Genomic DNA, 15,496 nt, shown 5'->3' with positions numbered 1-15,496 from the left:
TACAATAAACTAAGTCAAAAAAAATGACAAACCAGGGGGAAAAGAGCAATTCATATCAGAACATAGAAATATTTATATATAGCTAGTTCTTGGAACATAATAAAAAAAAACCCATAAAATAAATATGGGAAAATGATAGGAAACGTTTACAGAAAATAAAAATGGACTTTAATATATGAAAATATGTTCAACTTCACTCAAAATTAGAAAAATGTAAATTAAAATTATTTGACCACTCAGGTTTTCAATTATCAGAGTAGCAAATTCTCAAATTTAATAAAATATTTTACAGGAAAGACAGAATTGTAGGTGAGAGTACAAATAGGTACAACTACTATGAAGTACAATTTGGTAATATCTATCAAATTACAAACACATACATATGATCCAGAAGTTTCAATTCTGGAGATGTATCCTAGTTTAGATGCATATATTTAAATCAAGGTTATCTACTGCAAGGCTAGTTGGAAACAACCCGAATATCTATCAGTAGACTACTTAAGTAAATGATGGTGCATCCATTCAATGCATGCCACAAAAGTGTAAGAAAAGAAGGAGAAGTTTTCCTTGCATTAATATAGAAAAATCTTCAAGATACATTGTTAAGTAAATAAAACAAATTTCAGATCAATTTACACACTATGTTATTGTTGGTGCAAAAGGCAGAGATAAAAGAGAACATACATATTATACCTGTATTTGATTAAAGAAACTCCAAAAGAAATACAAGAAACAGAGAATTGTCTATCTAGTGGGGACATAGGAGAGGGAAAAGGAGGAATGAGGAAAGACATGGAATACACTTTGCACTTGTGTACCTTTTTATTTTGTTGATTTTTAAAAATGTTATGAATATATCACCAATGCACAAAACTATGTTAAAAATTGAGCAATTTTAAAAGAAAATATAAATTTAACTAATCATGTGTAATAAACTAAACACAGATACATGGAAGAATAAAAAGAAAAACCTGACATATTACTATGTAGAAAAGTAAAGCTTTAAACATTGAAAACTTTATATAGAAGACTCAAAGCTAAATATTACAACAACGCTTCTCACTCAGCAAAGAAACACAATGAAATGCATATTACACAGCCAGGTGTTTAATTTGCAAAATATTTTAACTTTATGTTTCAAAATAATTTCTGACTTACAAAAAAGTTGCAATAAAAATACAAAGAATTCCTGTATACCCTTAATCCAAATTCTGCAAATATTAATATTTTACCACATTTTGTTTATTATTTATCCTCTCAATTGATAAATGGATAGACAGGTAGATAGAACTTTTGTCTGAAATATTTGAAGTTCGATAACATAATGCCCATTTACCTTTAAATACCTTAGTAAATAATTCCTCAATCCAAGGACATTCTCTGACATAAACTTACAACAATTAACATCAGGAAGTTAACTTTGATGCAATGTTCTTATCTCATCTCAGTGCTTATCTTATCTCATCTCAGGCTGCATTTTGGTATTGTCTATCGATAATCTGGAAAAATTCTTCAATTTCTTTATCTTGATACTTTTAAAGAATGCAGGCTAGTGATTTTGCAGAGTGTTCTTTCAATTGGTGTTTGCCTGATATTTTGTCATCATTAGACTCAGGTTATTTTGATAAGAATACCACAATAATGACATTGTGTGTCTCTCCAGTCTCAGTACTGATGATGTTGACTTTGAGTAATTTTTTAAGCAAGTGTCTTCCAGATTTCTTCATTGTAGAGTTACATTGTTCTTTTGCAATTGATGTGTCTTGTGGGGAGATAGGTTAAGACTATGTAAAATCTTATTTCTCATCAAGAAAATGTTTAATGACAGTGTCCAATTCTGTCAAGTCCACTTTCACAAGGAAGGTGAATTATTACAACCTTTCTAGAGAAACAATTTAACACTATGTGTAAAGTCATTATAGCTGTTAACATAGTAAATTTAATATAGCAAGTGAGTCTGAAAGAAAATCAGCATAAGAAAGAAGTATAAAGATTTCTATTCAAGAATACTTACCACAGAATTATTTATGGTAGTAAAATATTGTTAATGATCTAAACATATAACAGAAAATGGTTAATTAAGTTATAGTATATCCATAAGAGGAAATATTTTCCAAGTGATTAGAATGAAGTTTTTGAAGATGGGAACCAGGTACAACAACTTTAGAACTAGCAAGCCCTGTGAACTTTTCTTCATCCCATTCTGCCCCATCAGTTTGCACTCAGCATCATTCTAAACCCAAGGATCAATACGAAGACTCCACCCTCCACTTCTCATCTAGTTTCATTGTCTTGATCCACAGCCTCTTCATGGCCTTCTTCACTTCTGTATTTCTCAAGGAGTAGATGACAGGGTTGAGGAGTGGAGTGATCACTGTGTAGAACACGGCGACCATCTTGTCCACAGACAGAGTGGTAAAAGGCCTCAGATAGATGAAGATGCAGGGCCCAAAGAACAAGGAAACCACGGTGATATGGGACCCACAGGTGGAGAGGGCCTTGCGCTGCCCCTCAGAACTTTGAGTCCTCAGATGGAGCAAGATGATTACATAGGAGGTTAAGAGGACCATAAAGCTGATCACAGACAAGGTCCCCCCATTGGCAACAATCAGTAGACCAATGAGGAAGGTGTCAGAGCAGGCAAGTTTGAGCAGAGGAAGCAGGTCACAGAAATAGTGGTCTATCACATTGGGGCCACAGAAGGGCAAGTGGAAGATGAGAAGAATTTGGGCAAAGGAATGTACAAAGCCCCCCACCCATGCTGCTCCCACCAGAACAGTACACACCTGCCTGTTCATCATGGTGGTGTAGTTTAGGGGCTTACAGATGGCCACATAGCGGTCATAGGCCATCACAGTGAGCAGGAACATCTCAGTGCCACCAAAGAAGTGGATGAAGAAAAGCTGTGTCATGCAGCCCCACAGAGATATGGCTTTTTTTTCAGCCAGCAAATCTGTGATGAGTTTGGGGGCTGTGGTAGATGAGTAGCAGATCTCCACAAAGGACAGGTAGCAGAGGAAGAAGTACAAGGGGGAACCAAGACTTCTGCTGGTCATGACAGTGAGCACAATGAGGAGATTCCCCAGCACAATTGCTGTGTACAAGAACAGAAACAGCACAAAGCAAACTTTCTGCACATCCTGATTGGGAGAAAGTCCCAGAAAAATGAACTCAGTCACATTGTGTGTGTTAGCCATGAGGTCATCATCAGGAGGTAGTAATTGGGTGGGATGATCTGAAATGATGCAAAATAAAAGACTCCTTCATTAAGTGGGTGAAATTCATAATAATCTCTTACATATCTGAAAAGCTTCTGACCTGGAAATTGAAAAATAAATAGGAGTTAGTTATATATACAAGAAGGAAAGCACATTCCAAAAAGGCAGAAGAGTATACAAGGTTATAAAAATTCATCTATGTGTGGCTGGAGTAAAGCAGAGAATCACAAAAATAAAGCTGCAGATAGAGTCTAACACCAGTTCATGAAGGATTGTTATGGACTTTGGAGTTTATCCTACCAACAATGGAGAATCATCAAGAATGTTAGTTAAATGCAAGGAAAATCATTTGCTTGTAAACATTGGGCTAGTGAAAACAGACCAGAGGAGGGGAGATATATGTAGGAAATGAATGCCTCATTGGACAATGTGGGGCAGAAAAAACAGTGTTGCTGTCTCCATGTTAGAAGTCTCTCTGTTACATTTGAATGCTTTTACCTTTTGCCTGCAGCTTTCCTTCATCCTACTTCCATTTGCTCTCTTTTCATCCTTGGTTTGCAGAATAGCATTCTCACCTCTCCACTTCCCTTCACAGTCTTCAGAAGAGATGTTCCCTGACTCTTAGCATCCCCTCTTATTTCTGCTTTCTCCTCCTAATTTTCTCCTTCTCGACCTGGTTACTTGATGATGTTGTCCCTTTCTAAGAATCCAGCTCAATTCATGTACAATTCTTCTCCATACTGATACCTCCATTTGCTCCAATCATATGCTCCACAGTAGCTACAGAAATACAAATCACTCCTCCAACCAAGTGCCCACTCATGCTCCAACGCAAGCTTCTCCACGGTCCATCCTTCTGACACTTCAGGGCATCACCAAGAATGTGCACTGACTGATCTGCAGACTTTCTTGTCCATGTTGTACTTTGCCCAACTGGACTGAGATTTCTGTATATGAACAGAGCCCCTTGTACAGGGAGACTCCAGGACACCTGAGGCTAAGAGGCACATGACATCCCCTCATGCCACAAAGCTTCTTTCCTCAGGGATTGGGGACAGGCTCGGGTGATTAAGGACATTATGAGCCAGAAGGAAATCACTGATGAAATTTACAATTACAGAGACAATAGAGGGCAAAGACAAGCCTTAAACTCTCAAGTTAACTGGGGAATTTTACCAAGAATCCATAAATGCAAGAAAGCACTGCTAAGAGTCTGGACTCCTGGGTTTATATCCAGGTTTCTTCAGGTAATATTTATGTGATATCTAGAATGTTCTTTAACCTTTCAGAGTCTCAAGGTCCAAACTGTAGCATGGAGATAATACTGACCTCACAGGTTAAGTGCCATGTATCCCAATCCCAGCCCATCCCAGGAGAACATAAGTTTACATCCTCTGTGCAACATTGGAGTCATCTCAGAGACAAGAAATCCCTCCCCAAAATCCACAGACCCTTAGAGTCCATGGCCCTCTTCTTCTGGACATTTTGGAATCACAGTACTTTTCACACTGAATGGTAATTCTTTTATGTGACCATCTGCACCACTAAAAAGTGAACTTCCTGAGGACAGAGATTATATCTTGCTACCCCTACATCTCCAGAGCTTACTGAAGTGCCTCCACAAAATAGCATTCAATGATTCTAAATAGAACAAATGAAGAGTGGATATACATCTGCCCTAGACTTCTTAGCACAGTATTTGGTACATTGTAGATGTCAGTAAATATTGCAAGAACAAAGGTCCCCAAGGACTAAGACCACACCTTCTCCAGCCCTGAATCCATGGCTAGCACTGTGCTTGTCCCAGGCAAAGATCAGACATATGAGAAAGCACTTTGAAAAATCCCATGTGCTTCATGGGAAAATTCCCATTGCTTTCAAAATAGAATTGTAATCATGCAAAATAAGCACATACTCGCAAAACAAAACTCACCCCAATTTTTAATTGGCTCTGCTGTTATCACGGTTCCTTTTTCTGTTCTGACCACAGAGATGCAAATAATGCCCTAAGACTATCCCTCAGCTTATGCCGATTTCCCAGTTAGCACTGAGGCCCAGCTACCAGTCAAAGTTCACACTTCTCAGGAGTCACCAGATGGAGGAGCTGCACCCTCTGCAGCCTCAAGCTTGGGAATCCTGAGACTAAACCACTGGGTCTATTCCACCTGATTTAATACATGAGAAAAGTGGACTTGCCTCCCAAATGTTCCACAAAGAAATAAAATTCTGAAAGCTCAGCCTTGAGTTCTCCCCACTTGAGAGATACCACTGGGGAAGCTATGATGATCAATTGAGAGAAGATTGGTCCCCAGACAGCCATACCTTTCCTCCTAATCAGGCTGACTACCTCCTGGGATGCGGGACCTAGATACTAAAGTCGCAAACTTCCTTATAGGTAACATAACTTCAGAAATCAATAGGAGATGTGAAAAATTTAAATTCACCCAATGTTCACAGGGCCCTTACTCTGTAGGGGCCCTATATTTTATGGAGGTCAATTAGATATAGCTCCTGCTTATCACGAACTCAAAGATATGGCTTTATATGAAACGATACCATTCAAAGTATGGGTCTAAGGAATATGGGCCATAAGTGTCAGAAAATTGAAATAGTACCTCTCCTTGCCTTTGGTATGAAAGTGGTTATAGATCAGTGGTTCTCAAATGGGGGTGATTTTGCCCCATAGAGGACATTTGGCAATTTCTGGAGAAATTTTTTCATCGTCACAACCTGGGAGGGGATGATGTGCTTCTGGCATGTAGTGGGGAGAGGCCAGGGATGGTAGGACACATCCTACGATGCACAGGAATGCTCCCAACAGCAAAGAATTATCTGACCCAAAATGTCAATAGTGCTATTGTTGAGGTGCCCTGGTAAGATGAAATAAAATTTGTCCTGAATTGATAATTGTTGAAACTGGATGTTGGGTACATATGAGTTCATTAGTCTGCTTTGACCACATCTGTATATATATATTAAATTTTTTGCAATAAAACATTTTTTAAATTCCATAAGATCACTTAAATCCCAGGAGCCCCTTTATCATTCAGTGGGAAATTAAAACAGGGTGCCCTCACAGGAAAACTAAGACATTAAGGAAAATGGTTCTAGCAACTGGTCAAAACTTCAATGCCAAGGAAATTGAATCACAGAGTTTCAGTCATTTACCTGAGGTTGTACAGTCACTAAGTGGTTGAACTGGGTTTCAGCCTGTCACTCTGGCATCAGATTAAAATCCTTTAACCACCTAACTATGCCCAGGTTCACTACCCTCCAAAGTATTGCATCCACCAAAACTCCTTGTGGCAGACATGACAGAACCCCACATTTGTTCAAGCACCAATGAGCCCAGCCAAGAAGAAACAGTGCCTGGTCTAAGATGATAATATAATCCTATTCTCTTTGCCACTACTTACTGTCTCAGTCTCCTTTGCTTATAGGCATAGATGTAACCTAGTTATGGTCAATAAGAATAGAAATAGAATTGTTCTGGTGAGTTTCTGGGAAAATAAAATGAGAGCCCATTTTTCCCCTCCTGTGAGCACATAATACTTGGAGGTGCTGTAGCCATCTTGCAGCCATGAGGGGCCAGCCAAGAGAATTGAAGAGGCACCAACCAGGTGCTCTGGCATCACAGAATTAACAAAACAACACTGGAACCACCTACCTTCAAACTTCTTCCTGAGAAAGCAATAAATATTCTTACAGCTTAAGCCAGAGGTTAGCAAATTTTTTCTGTAAAGGGTTACATAGTAAATATTCTGGGCTTGGCAGACTATACAGTCTCTGTCATAACTATTCAGTTATGCCCCTGTACCACAAGAGCAGCCAGAGATAAAAAGTAAAATAATCAGCATGATGTAGTCAAATAAAACCTTATTTATGGACACTACCATTTGAATTTCTTAAACTTTTATGTTTCACAAGATGGTATTGTATTTTTATTTTTTCAATCATTTAAAAATGCAAAAACCATTTTTAGCTTACAGCCATACAAAAAGAGGCAACAGGCTGGAATGGTTTAAGCCATACCTCAGTACCCAGGTAACAACTGTCTAGAAGGAGAAGGGTTTTGTAAAATTGTTCAGATTAAGATATTGATGGTTAATAATAGCTTTGTTGTATTTCAACTCCCAGAGTCATTTTCATTCTAGCAATGTCCTACTCACATGAAATAAAGCTCCTCCAGTGGAATTTCAGATATTATAATCATATGAATGAGATGGGGGCACCAAATGAAGGAGAAAGAATTCCTGGGAATCCCAGAAGATCACATTGATAGGGAGGGAAAACGTGTTACCGAATTAGGTTCATTTTTGCCTGCCTTCCAGAAAGCCAAACACTGGGTCGACGAGATTGCAGCAGAGAGAGCGTTTAATCTCAAGGCAGTGATGAGACGAAGTGAGAGCATAAGCCTCAAATTCACTTCCCCGAAAAGAGGGACTCAGGGATATTTATGGGATAGGGGGCAAGGTGGTCTGAAATGTGGAGAGAGATGATTGGAGCTGAGGAGAGGTGAGGTAATTGATGATCTGTGCAAGCGTAATAAGACTCTATGCCTCTTTTCAGGACCCAGGTTCACAAAATCGTGGTGTTAGCATGATCTGACCGTGGAGTGTTTAGCTTCTTGACATCAAAGTTTCACCTGTAGGACATCTGCACCAGTCTAGTCCATGAGTTGGTGGTCTCAATCAGCCTGAAGTGGTCAAAGAGTTCTAATTCCTGAAAAACAGCTCACACACCCATTCCCATGGTGACCCAGGCTCCAGGGAGATGTTATCTATAGGAACCTAGTGGGAATCATATATCATAATGCCTAAGCAGCACAGTTACCAATAGGTGGATTACAGAGCTAAAAGCTGTAATCAGTAATTGCAAAAAGTAAAAAACTTTTAGTTCCTAGCTACATAATCATCAATGGCTAACTCTTTGCCAGGTTCAAAAGAAAAACATAAATTTATTTTTCCAAATACCACAATCTTTCCACGTACCACAACATACTAACTCTGAGAGATAAAGTGAATGAACCCAAGCTTGCACAGGTAGACGTTGATAGAGTGGGGATTCCAGTCCAGGTGATCCCTGACTGAAGTCTATGCACTTTGCAGTATGGATCAATGAAGACATGGAATGTAGCTCAATTTTCAACATTGTTCAAAGCAGAGACAGCTATGAACGAGCTATGATTGATACTACTAGGATAAGCTCATCTAAAATCCAACATGGCATTACCTCCTCAGATCTTACATGGATCAAGGTGGGATGTGAGAAACCAAAAATATATTGGGTGTGAATACAATCTCAGATTCTCCATACAGAATGTTTAACAAAGTGTTGTTCATCCAAATTACGTCTTTAAGCATTGTTTCTTCTGTCATCACTGCTCAGGCTTATTCATGAGTTTCACTCTCTGAGGATGGCATATTTATTATAGGATCTTCTTTATTCTTCACACCGTCACGTAAGGACCTGGACATCACAGATAATAATGCATTTGTATATCCTGTTATCCATTAATTTATTTAATTTCCCATTCATGTATTCAACTCCCATTTGCTGAGGACATAGTATGTACATAAAATTATACTAGCCAATGAAGTAGAACAGAAAGGGAAACAAGCTGCCCTCAAGTAGGCTTCAAGGTACACATACCCAGAAATATCAGTAATAGAAAATAGAAAATCTTAAACACACTAAGAAACAGTCCATATGAGCAAGGGACAGTCAGTTTTGAGAGGAAATAACTCATTCCAACCCAGGGAAACTGGCTATGGTTTTATGAAGAGAATGGTGATAGCTTGAATTTTTAATGAGGTTAGGTTTGAACAGACTGAGATAGTGACAGTTCAGAACACAGCAAGAGCCAAGGTGCTATTGAATTTCATGAGAAGTCGGAGGCCATCCAAGCTGATAAAGGGATGACCTTTATTCTCTCTGTGACAGTGGTCAGTCAAGCTTGCTTGGATTCCCAGGAACAGGTCAGGGAGTACTTTGCAAAGAAGTTTCTTCAGCCATTCGGTAAATCTCTAATTGGTACCCATATCCTTATTTATATAATGAACTTTACAGAAATTAAGGAAGCATAAATATCTAAAGAACCTAAGTAATCATATATTTTATTATGTTTAATGATAGTGAAAATAGAATGAGAGAGTTGACACAAAATGTAGTAATGAGATAGAAACTCATTTCTAACTATGAATTCTGTGGGGGATTAGGTTTTAAGGATGGCAGCACCAAAGAACTACAGAAGTTTGGGATTTCCTGGTGGTATCTAAAGATGTAGAAAAACTAAAATTCATCATCCTAGGACAGTTTTATAAAAAATAAAATACAATAATAAATATGAAGAGGTTAACATTTGCTCTCTTCCCCATAGTTGACTAAAATCAAAATGCATATTTGGTCACTCTGTACATGCTAATGTTTTTCAGGTTTTCTTTTTTTTTTTGAGGAAGATTAGTCTTGAGCTAACATCCGTGCCTATCTTCCTCTACTTTATATTGTGGGATGCCTGCCACAGCATGGCTTGACAAGCGGTGCCATGTCCTCACCCGGGATCCAAACTGGTGAACCCCGGACCACCAAAGCAGATCGTGGGAACTTAACAGCTGTGCCCCCGGGCTGGCCCCTCAGGTTTTCCTCACCTCTGTTCAACTCAGGGTCATCTCCACCTCCCAAAAGCCCACCCTCCTCATTCCTACCAACAGCCTCCCTTCACTAGAAATGCGCTCTCTGTCCCTTCCACTTCTCACCTTCCCCTGTTTCTACTTCTGTATAAAATGACAGAATTGGACTGGACTATCTCCATTGCACCAAACAAATAACACTCATGGATTCATGTGTAAGTCATTTAGTCTACCAGTGCCTAGACTCTCCATCAATGATGATAGAGGTAATAATCATGCAATCTAGTGAGAACTTCCTCAGAAAATGTCATGCATCCATTCATTTATTGATATATTCATTCAACAAACAGGATTGAATTCTATTATGTCTCAAGCTCTGTTCTGGGTGCTGGATATTTGGCAGTGAAAAACACAAAGTCCCTAGGGTCAAGATGGTATTGATATTCTTCATATTCCCAACAAGATAATGGAGGTAGAAGAAGACAATAAGAAAATAAACCTGGTATGTATGTCAGACAGTAGTAAGTCTATCGAAGAAAAATAAAACAGGCTAAGGATGATAGTGAATGCTGCTGGATATTATTTTGTTAGGGCAGTAAGGAAAGGTCACCTCTTGTCAGGATCTCTGTCTGTCTCTTGAGAATAAGGAAGGGGAGGGGGAACTTTTAGGAGACCATCACCATAATCCAGTCAAGAGATGTTTGTGATTTGAGCCAGGATGGTAGCAGTGAAGATTTTAAGAAGTGGTCAGATTATGGATAAATTTGAAGTTAGAATTAACAAGATTTGCTGGTATTTTGATTGAGAGAAGTGAGAGAAACAGAGAAATCAAGGATACCTCCAAGGTATACTTAAATAATGAAAATAGAGTTGTCATTATGAGATTGGAATTACTATCGGAGAAGAAGGGAAGGAGGAAAGATTAGGAGTACAGTTTTTGACACTTTAAATACAGTTGCTTTTCAAAATACTAATAGAGATGTTGACATGAAGTTGAATATATTAATCAAAGTTCAGGGACTGGAGCTATAAATTTGATGTCGTAAACACATGAATGTTATTTAAAGACATGATACTCAATGAGATTTCCTTAGGGACTAAGGTTCTCTGCTTCAGTGGCCCAGGGTCATGGGTTCAGATCCTGGATGTGGACCTACACCACTCATCAGCCATGCTGAAGTGGCAAATCACACACAAAACAGAGGAAGATTGGCACACATGTTAGCTCAGGGCTAATCTTCCTCAGGCAAAGAAAGAAAGAAAGAGGAAGATTGGCAAAGGATGTTAGCTCCGGGTGAATCTTTCTCACCAAAAACAAAGAAATCCACATTTAAGTGAGATCATACAGTATTTGTCTTTGTCTGACATTTCGCTAATGCCCTCTAGGTCCATCTTTATTGTCACAAATGACAAGATTTCCTTCTTTGCTATGGATGAATAATATCTCACTGTATATGTATGTATGTATATATATATACACACACACTATATTTTCTTTTCCATTTATCATTGATAGACACTTAGGTTGCTTACTTGTCTTGGCTATTATAAATAATACTGCAATGAACTTGGGCGCACAGATATCTTTTCAAGTTAGTTTTTGTTTCCTTTAGAAAAATACTTAGAAGTGTAATTTCTGGATCATATGGTAGTTCTATTTTTAACTTTTTGAGGGAATTTCATACTGTTTTCTATAGTGGCTGTACCAATTTACATTGTAACCAACAGTGCATGAGGGTTCCCTTTTCTCAACATCCTCCAATATTTGTATTTCTTGTCTTTTTGATAATAGCCATGTTAACAGCTGTAAAGTGATATCTCATGGTGGTTTTGATTTGTATTTCACTGATGATTAGTGATGTTGAGCCCCTTTTCAAGTACCTGTTGGCCATCTGTATGCTTTCTTTGGAAAAATGTCTGTTCAGATCATCTGTCCTTTTTTTAATCAGATTTTTTTGCAGGGTTTTGAGTTACATGAGTTCTTTATATATTTTGGATATTGATCCCTTATCAGATATATGATTTGCAAATATTTTATCCCATTTGGTAGGTTTCTATTTATTTTGTTGATGGTTTCTTTGCTGTGCAGAAGCTTTTTAGTTTGAGATAGACCTACTTGTTTATTTTTGCTTTTGTTACCTTTCTTTTGACGTAAAATCCAAAAAATGTTCACCAAGACTGATGTCAAGGAAATTTTCCGTATCTTATCTTCTAGGAGTTTTATGGTTTCAGATCTTACATTCAAATGTTTACTCCATTTTGAGATAACTTTTGTGTATGGTGTAAAAGTGTGGTCTAGTTTCACTATTTTGCCTGTTGCTGTCCAGATTTCCCAAACCATTTATTGAAGAGATTGTCCTTTCTCCATTGTATATTTTTGACTCTTTTGTTGTAAATCAGTTGACCCTATATGCTTGTGTTTATTTCTGAGCTTTATATTCTCTTCCATGATATGTGTGTCTGTTTTTATGCCAAAACCATGCTGTTTTGATTACTTCAGCCTGGTAATATAGTTTGAAATCAGGGAGGGAGATTCCTCCAGCTTTGCTTATCTTTCTCCAGATTGCTTTGGCTATTCTGAATCATTTGTGGCTCCACAAAAATTTTAGGATTGTTTGCTCTACATTTTTGAAGAATGCTCTTGTAATTTTGATAGAGATTATATTGAATCTATAGATTGCTTTGGTAGTATAGACATTTGAACAATATTAATTGTCCCAATTCATAAACATGGACTATCTTACCATTTATCTGTTTTCTTCAACTTTTTTCAACAATGGGCTATAGTTCTCAATGTACAGTTCTTCACCTACTTGGTTAAATTTATTTCAAGGTATTTCAGTCCTTTTTCTGAAATTATAAATGAGACTGTTTTCTTAATTTCTCTTTCAGACAGTTTGTTATTGGTGTACAGAAATGCAACAGATTTTTATATCAATTTTGTATCCTGCAACTGTACTGAATTTTTTATTAGTTCCAACAGTCTTTTGATGTAGTCTTTAGAGTTTTCTATATATAATATCATGTTATCTGTACATAGGGACAATTTTACTTCTCCCTTTCCAATTTGGATGACATTTATTTATTTTTCTTGTCTAATTACTCTGGCTAGGACTTCCAATACTATGTTGAATAAAAATGGCAAGAGTGGACATCCTTGTCTTGTTCCTGATCTTAGAGGAAAAACACCAATTGTAAGCAATTTGCTTCATTTATATCACATTAGACAGTGTAAACCCATTTACATACAAACTTATCATGAACTCATTCATTTAGCCAATATGTACTCACTCAGCATTAAATATTAGCAATCTAACAAGAGTCTCATATTAGAAAATGAAGACTCCAAGGAATGATTATTTATCCAGGATCCCACAGAAAGTAGTGGATTCTTGAACTCAGAACCAGAATTTCTCACTTCACTCCAGGGTTCTTTCTAATTCAGCACAAAATATTCTGAATTTGAAGGCCAATCAAGTTCATGACACACATTTTTATTATCTTCATGGCATTTGTAATACTCTCTCTTATTTGGGAATCCCCATGACATGCTTCTGCTCCTAAATTTCTTCTTTCTGGGGCCAGCCCAGTGGTGTAGCAGTTAAGTTCATGTGCTCCACTTCCATGGCCCAAGGTTCACTGGTTCAGATCCTGGGTGCAGACCTATGCACTGCTTATCAAACCATGCTGTCACAGGTTCCTCACATATAAAATTGAAGAAGATTGGCACAGATGTTAGCTCAGGGACAATCTTCCTCAGCAAAAAAGAGCAGGATTGGCAGTGGATGTTAGCTTAGGGCCAATCTTCCTCAAAAAAATTCCTTCTTTCCTTCATCTCTGCCTCAGGGGATCATCTTCCCACTGACAATTCTTCCCTTTCCAAAATGTCTTCTGCACTGTTTTCTTCACTTGGTAATATCAGCTCTCAACTTATGTCAGTTTCCTTCACTAGTCCTGCAGCTTCAATAACTATGTTTATATGACAAATATTGAAACACTTTGGAGAGAATTCAATTTAAAAGTTTGCCCCCATCATTTCACTATTACATATATACCTCTTGCCCCACAAATAGAACTACTGAGCAATGCTGAACTCACAGAGCTTGTTCGCTAGAGTATTGATGTGGCTGGTAAGCCTGCTTGTTTGGGTTCCAGGTTGGTAGTCAGCAGCAAAGTATAAGATAACAAGAGTGAGGATTTCTCTATAGGTTACTCCCCTGGAACAGATACTTAATGAGCACCTCTTATACATCTATATGCCCCCTCCGCTATAGAGAAGAAATACAGACCACAACACACACTCAAGCTAACAATGTCATGTGATTCAAAACAATATTTTCTATGTTAAGGTGCCAATTAATAATTTTTTTTCATCATACATATTCTATGAGAAATAATGAAGAAAAAGTATGAACACTTTGATTGTCTGCTATAAATTTTATCTTCATTGCTTTTCTGTTTATCTTTAATATCATACTGAAATTTTCAAGAAAAATAATTTTAAAAAAGTAAAGATGCACATGAACTGCAAGGACCAGAATTTACAGAAAAAATAACAGCCAGTTGTGTGGATAGATGGAAAAAAACCCAGTGTGTATCAGAATTCCTCAGGTAAGGACATATGAAGAATTTGGGAAATAAATAGTCATTGAACCTTTAAAAATTAAGAAACTGGTCTTCTGGAGCAAGAAAATTGTAGATAAAGAGGTCATGGCCCCTCAGATACAGAGAGTATCCTTGATCCTTCACTTTCTAATTCCTAGCCAGCGTAATTGGAGACCAGAGAAAGTCTCTTATTCCTCACATAAATGCTCCTTTTTCCCTAAGTTAGTTTGAATAGGTTTCTGTTTCTTGTAAGCAAAATTCCTTACGATGTCAACTTAAGGAAAAGCAAAAGTGGAACTGAAAATCACTAAAAACAACAAGAAGTTCAAAATACAACTACTAGTTAGAAAATATTGCATTTATAAAACCAAGACTTTTTTAAATTAAAAGCTTTAACATGTGAAATATTGGGGCCAGCCTGATGGCATAGTGGTTAAGTTCACATGGTTTGCTTCAGTGGCCTCGGATTTGCAGGTTTAGATCCTGGGCACAGCCCTACACACCACTCATCAAGCCATGCTGTGACACCATCCCACATATAAAATAGAGGAAGAATGCCACAGACGTTACCTCAGTGACAATCTTCCTCAAGCAAAAAGAGGAAGATTGACAACATATGTTCACTCAGGGCAAATCTTTGTCACAAAAAAAGAAAAATTTACAATTCGTGGCTGGCCCAGTGGCGCAGCAGTTAAGCGTGCACGTTCCACTTCAGCGGCCTGGGGTTCGCCGGGACAGATCCTGGGTGCAGACATGGCACCACTTGGAAAGCCATGCTGTGGTAGGCGTCCCACACATAAAGTAGAGGAAGATGGGCAAGGATGTTAGCTCAGGGCCAGTCTTCCTCAGTAAAAAGAGGAAGATTGGCAGCAGATGCTAGCTCAGGGTTAATATTCCTCAAAAAAAAATTTTAAAGAATAATCAAAGATGAAATATTTATACAGATAAATATTTTATACAAATAAATATACAGATAAAAACCCTACCAGAGAACATAAAGGAATCTATGTATAAATGGAAATGCATTCTTATAGTCACCACAAA

At 37.8% G+C, this 15,496-nt stretch overlaps 1 protein-coding gene across 1 annotated transcript; it reads right to left on the bottom strand.

Moving 5' to 3' along the window:
• Positions 1-2,246: 2,246 nt before the first annotated feature.
• LOC103541589 (olfactory receptor 4X2-like) lies at positions 2,247-3,197 on the bottom strand. Its single transcript, XM_070566037.1, has one exon. It carries the CDS (start codon positions 3,195-3,197, stop codon positions 2,247-2,249), a length of 951 nt encoding a protein of 316 aa, XP_070422138.1.
• Positions 3,198-15,496: the final 12,299 nt, after the last annotated feature.

This window comes from Equus przewalskii, chromosome 11, assembly GCF_037783145.1.
Source record: "Equus przewalskii isolate Varuska chromosome 11, EquPr2, whole genome shotgun sequence".
Lineage (NCBI taxonomy): Eukaryota > Metazoa > Chordata > Mammalia > Perissodactyla > Equidae > Equus > Equus przewalskii.
The sequence above is the reverse complement of the archived record's forward strand: the minus strand, read 5'-3'. Positions and strand labels throughout refer to the sequence as shown.

Coding starts and splice junctions, on each gene's coding strand:
- LOC103541589 (XM_070566037.1), bottom strand. CDS start 3,197: ATGGCTAACACACACAATGTGACTGAGTTCATTTTTCTGGGACTTTCT.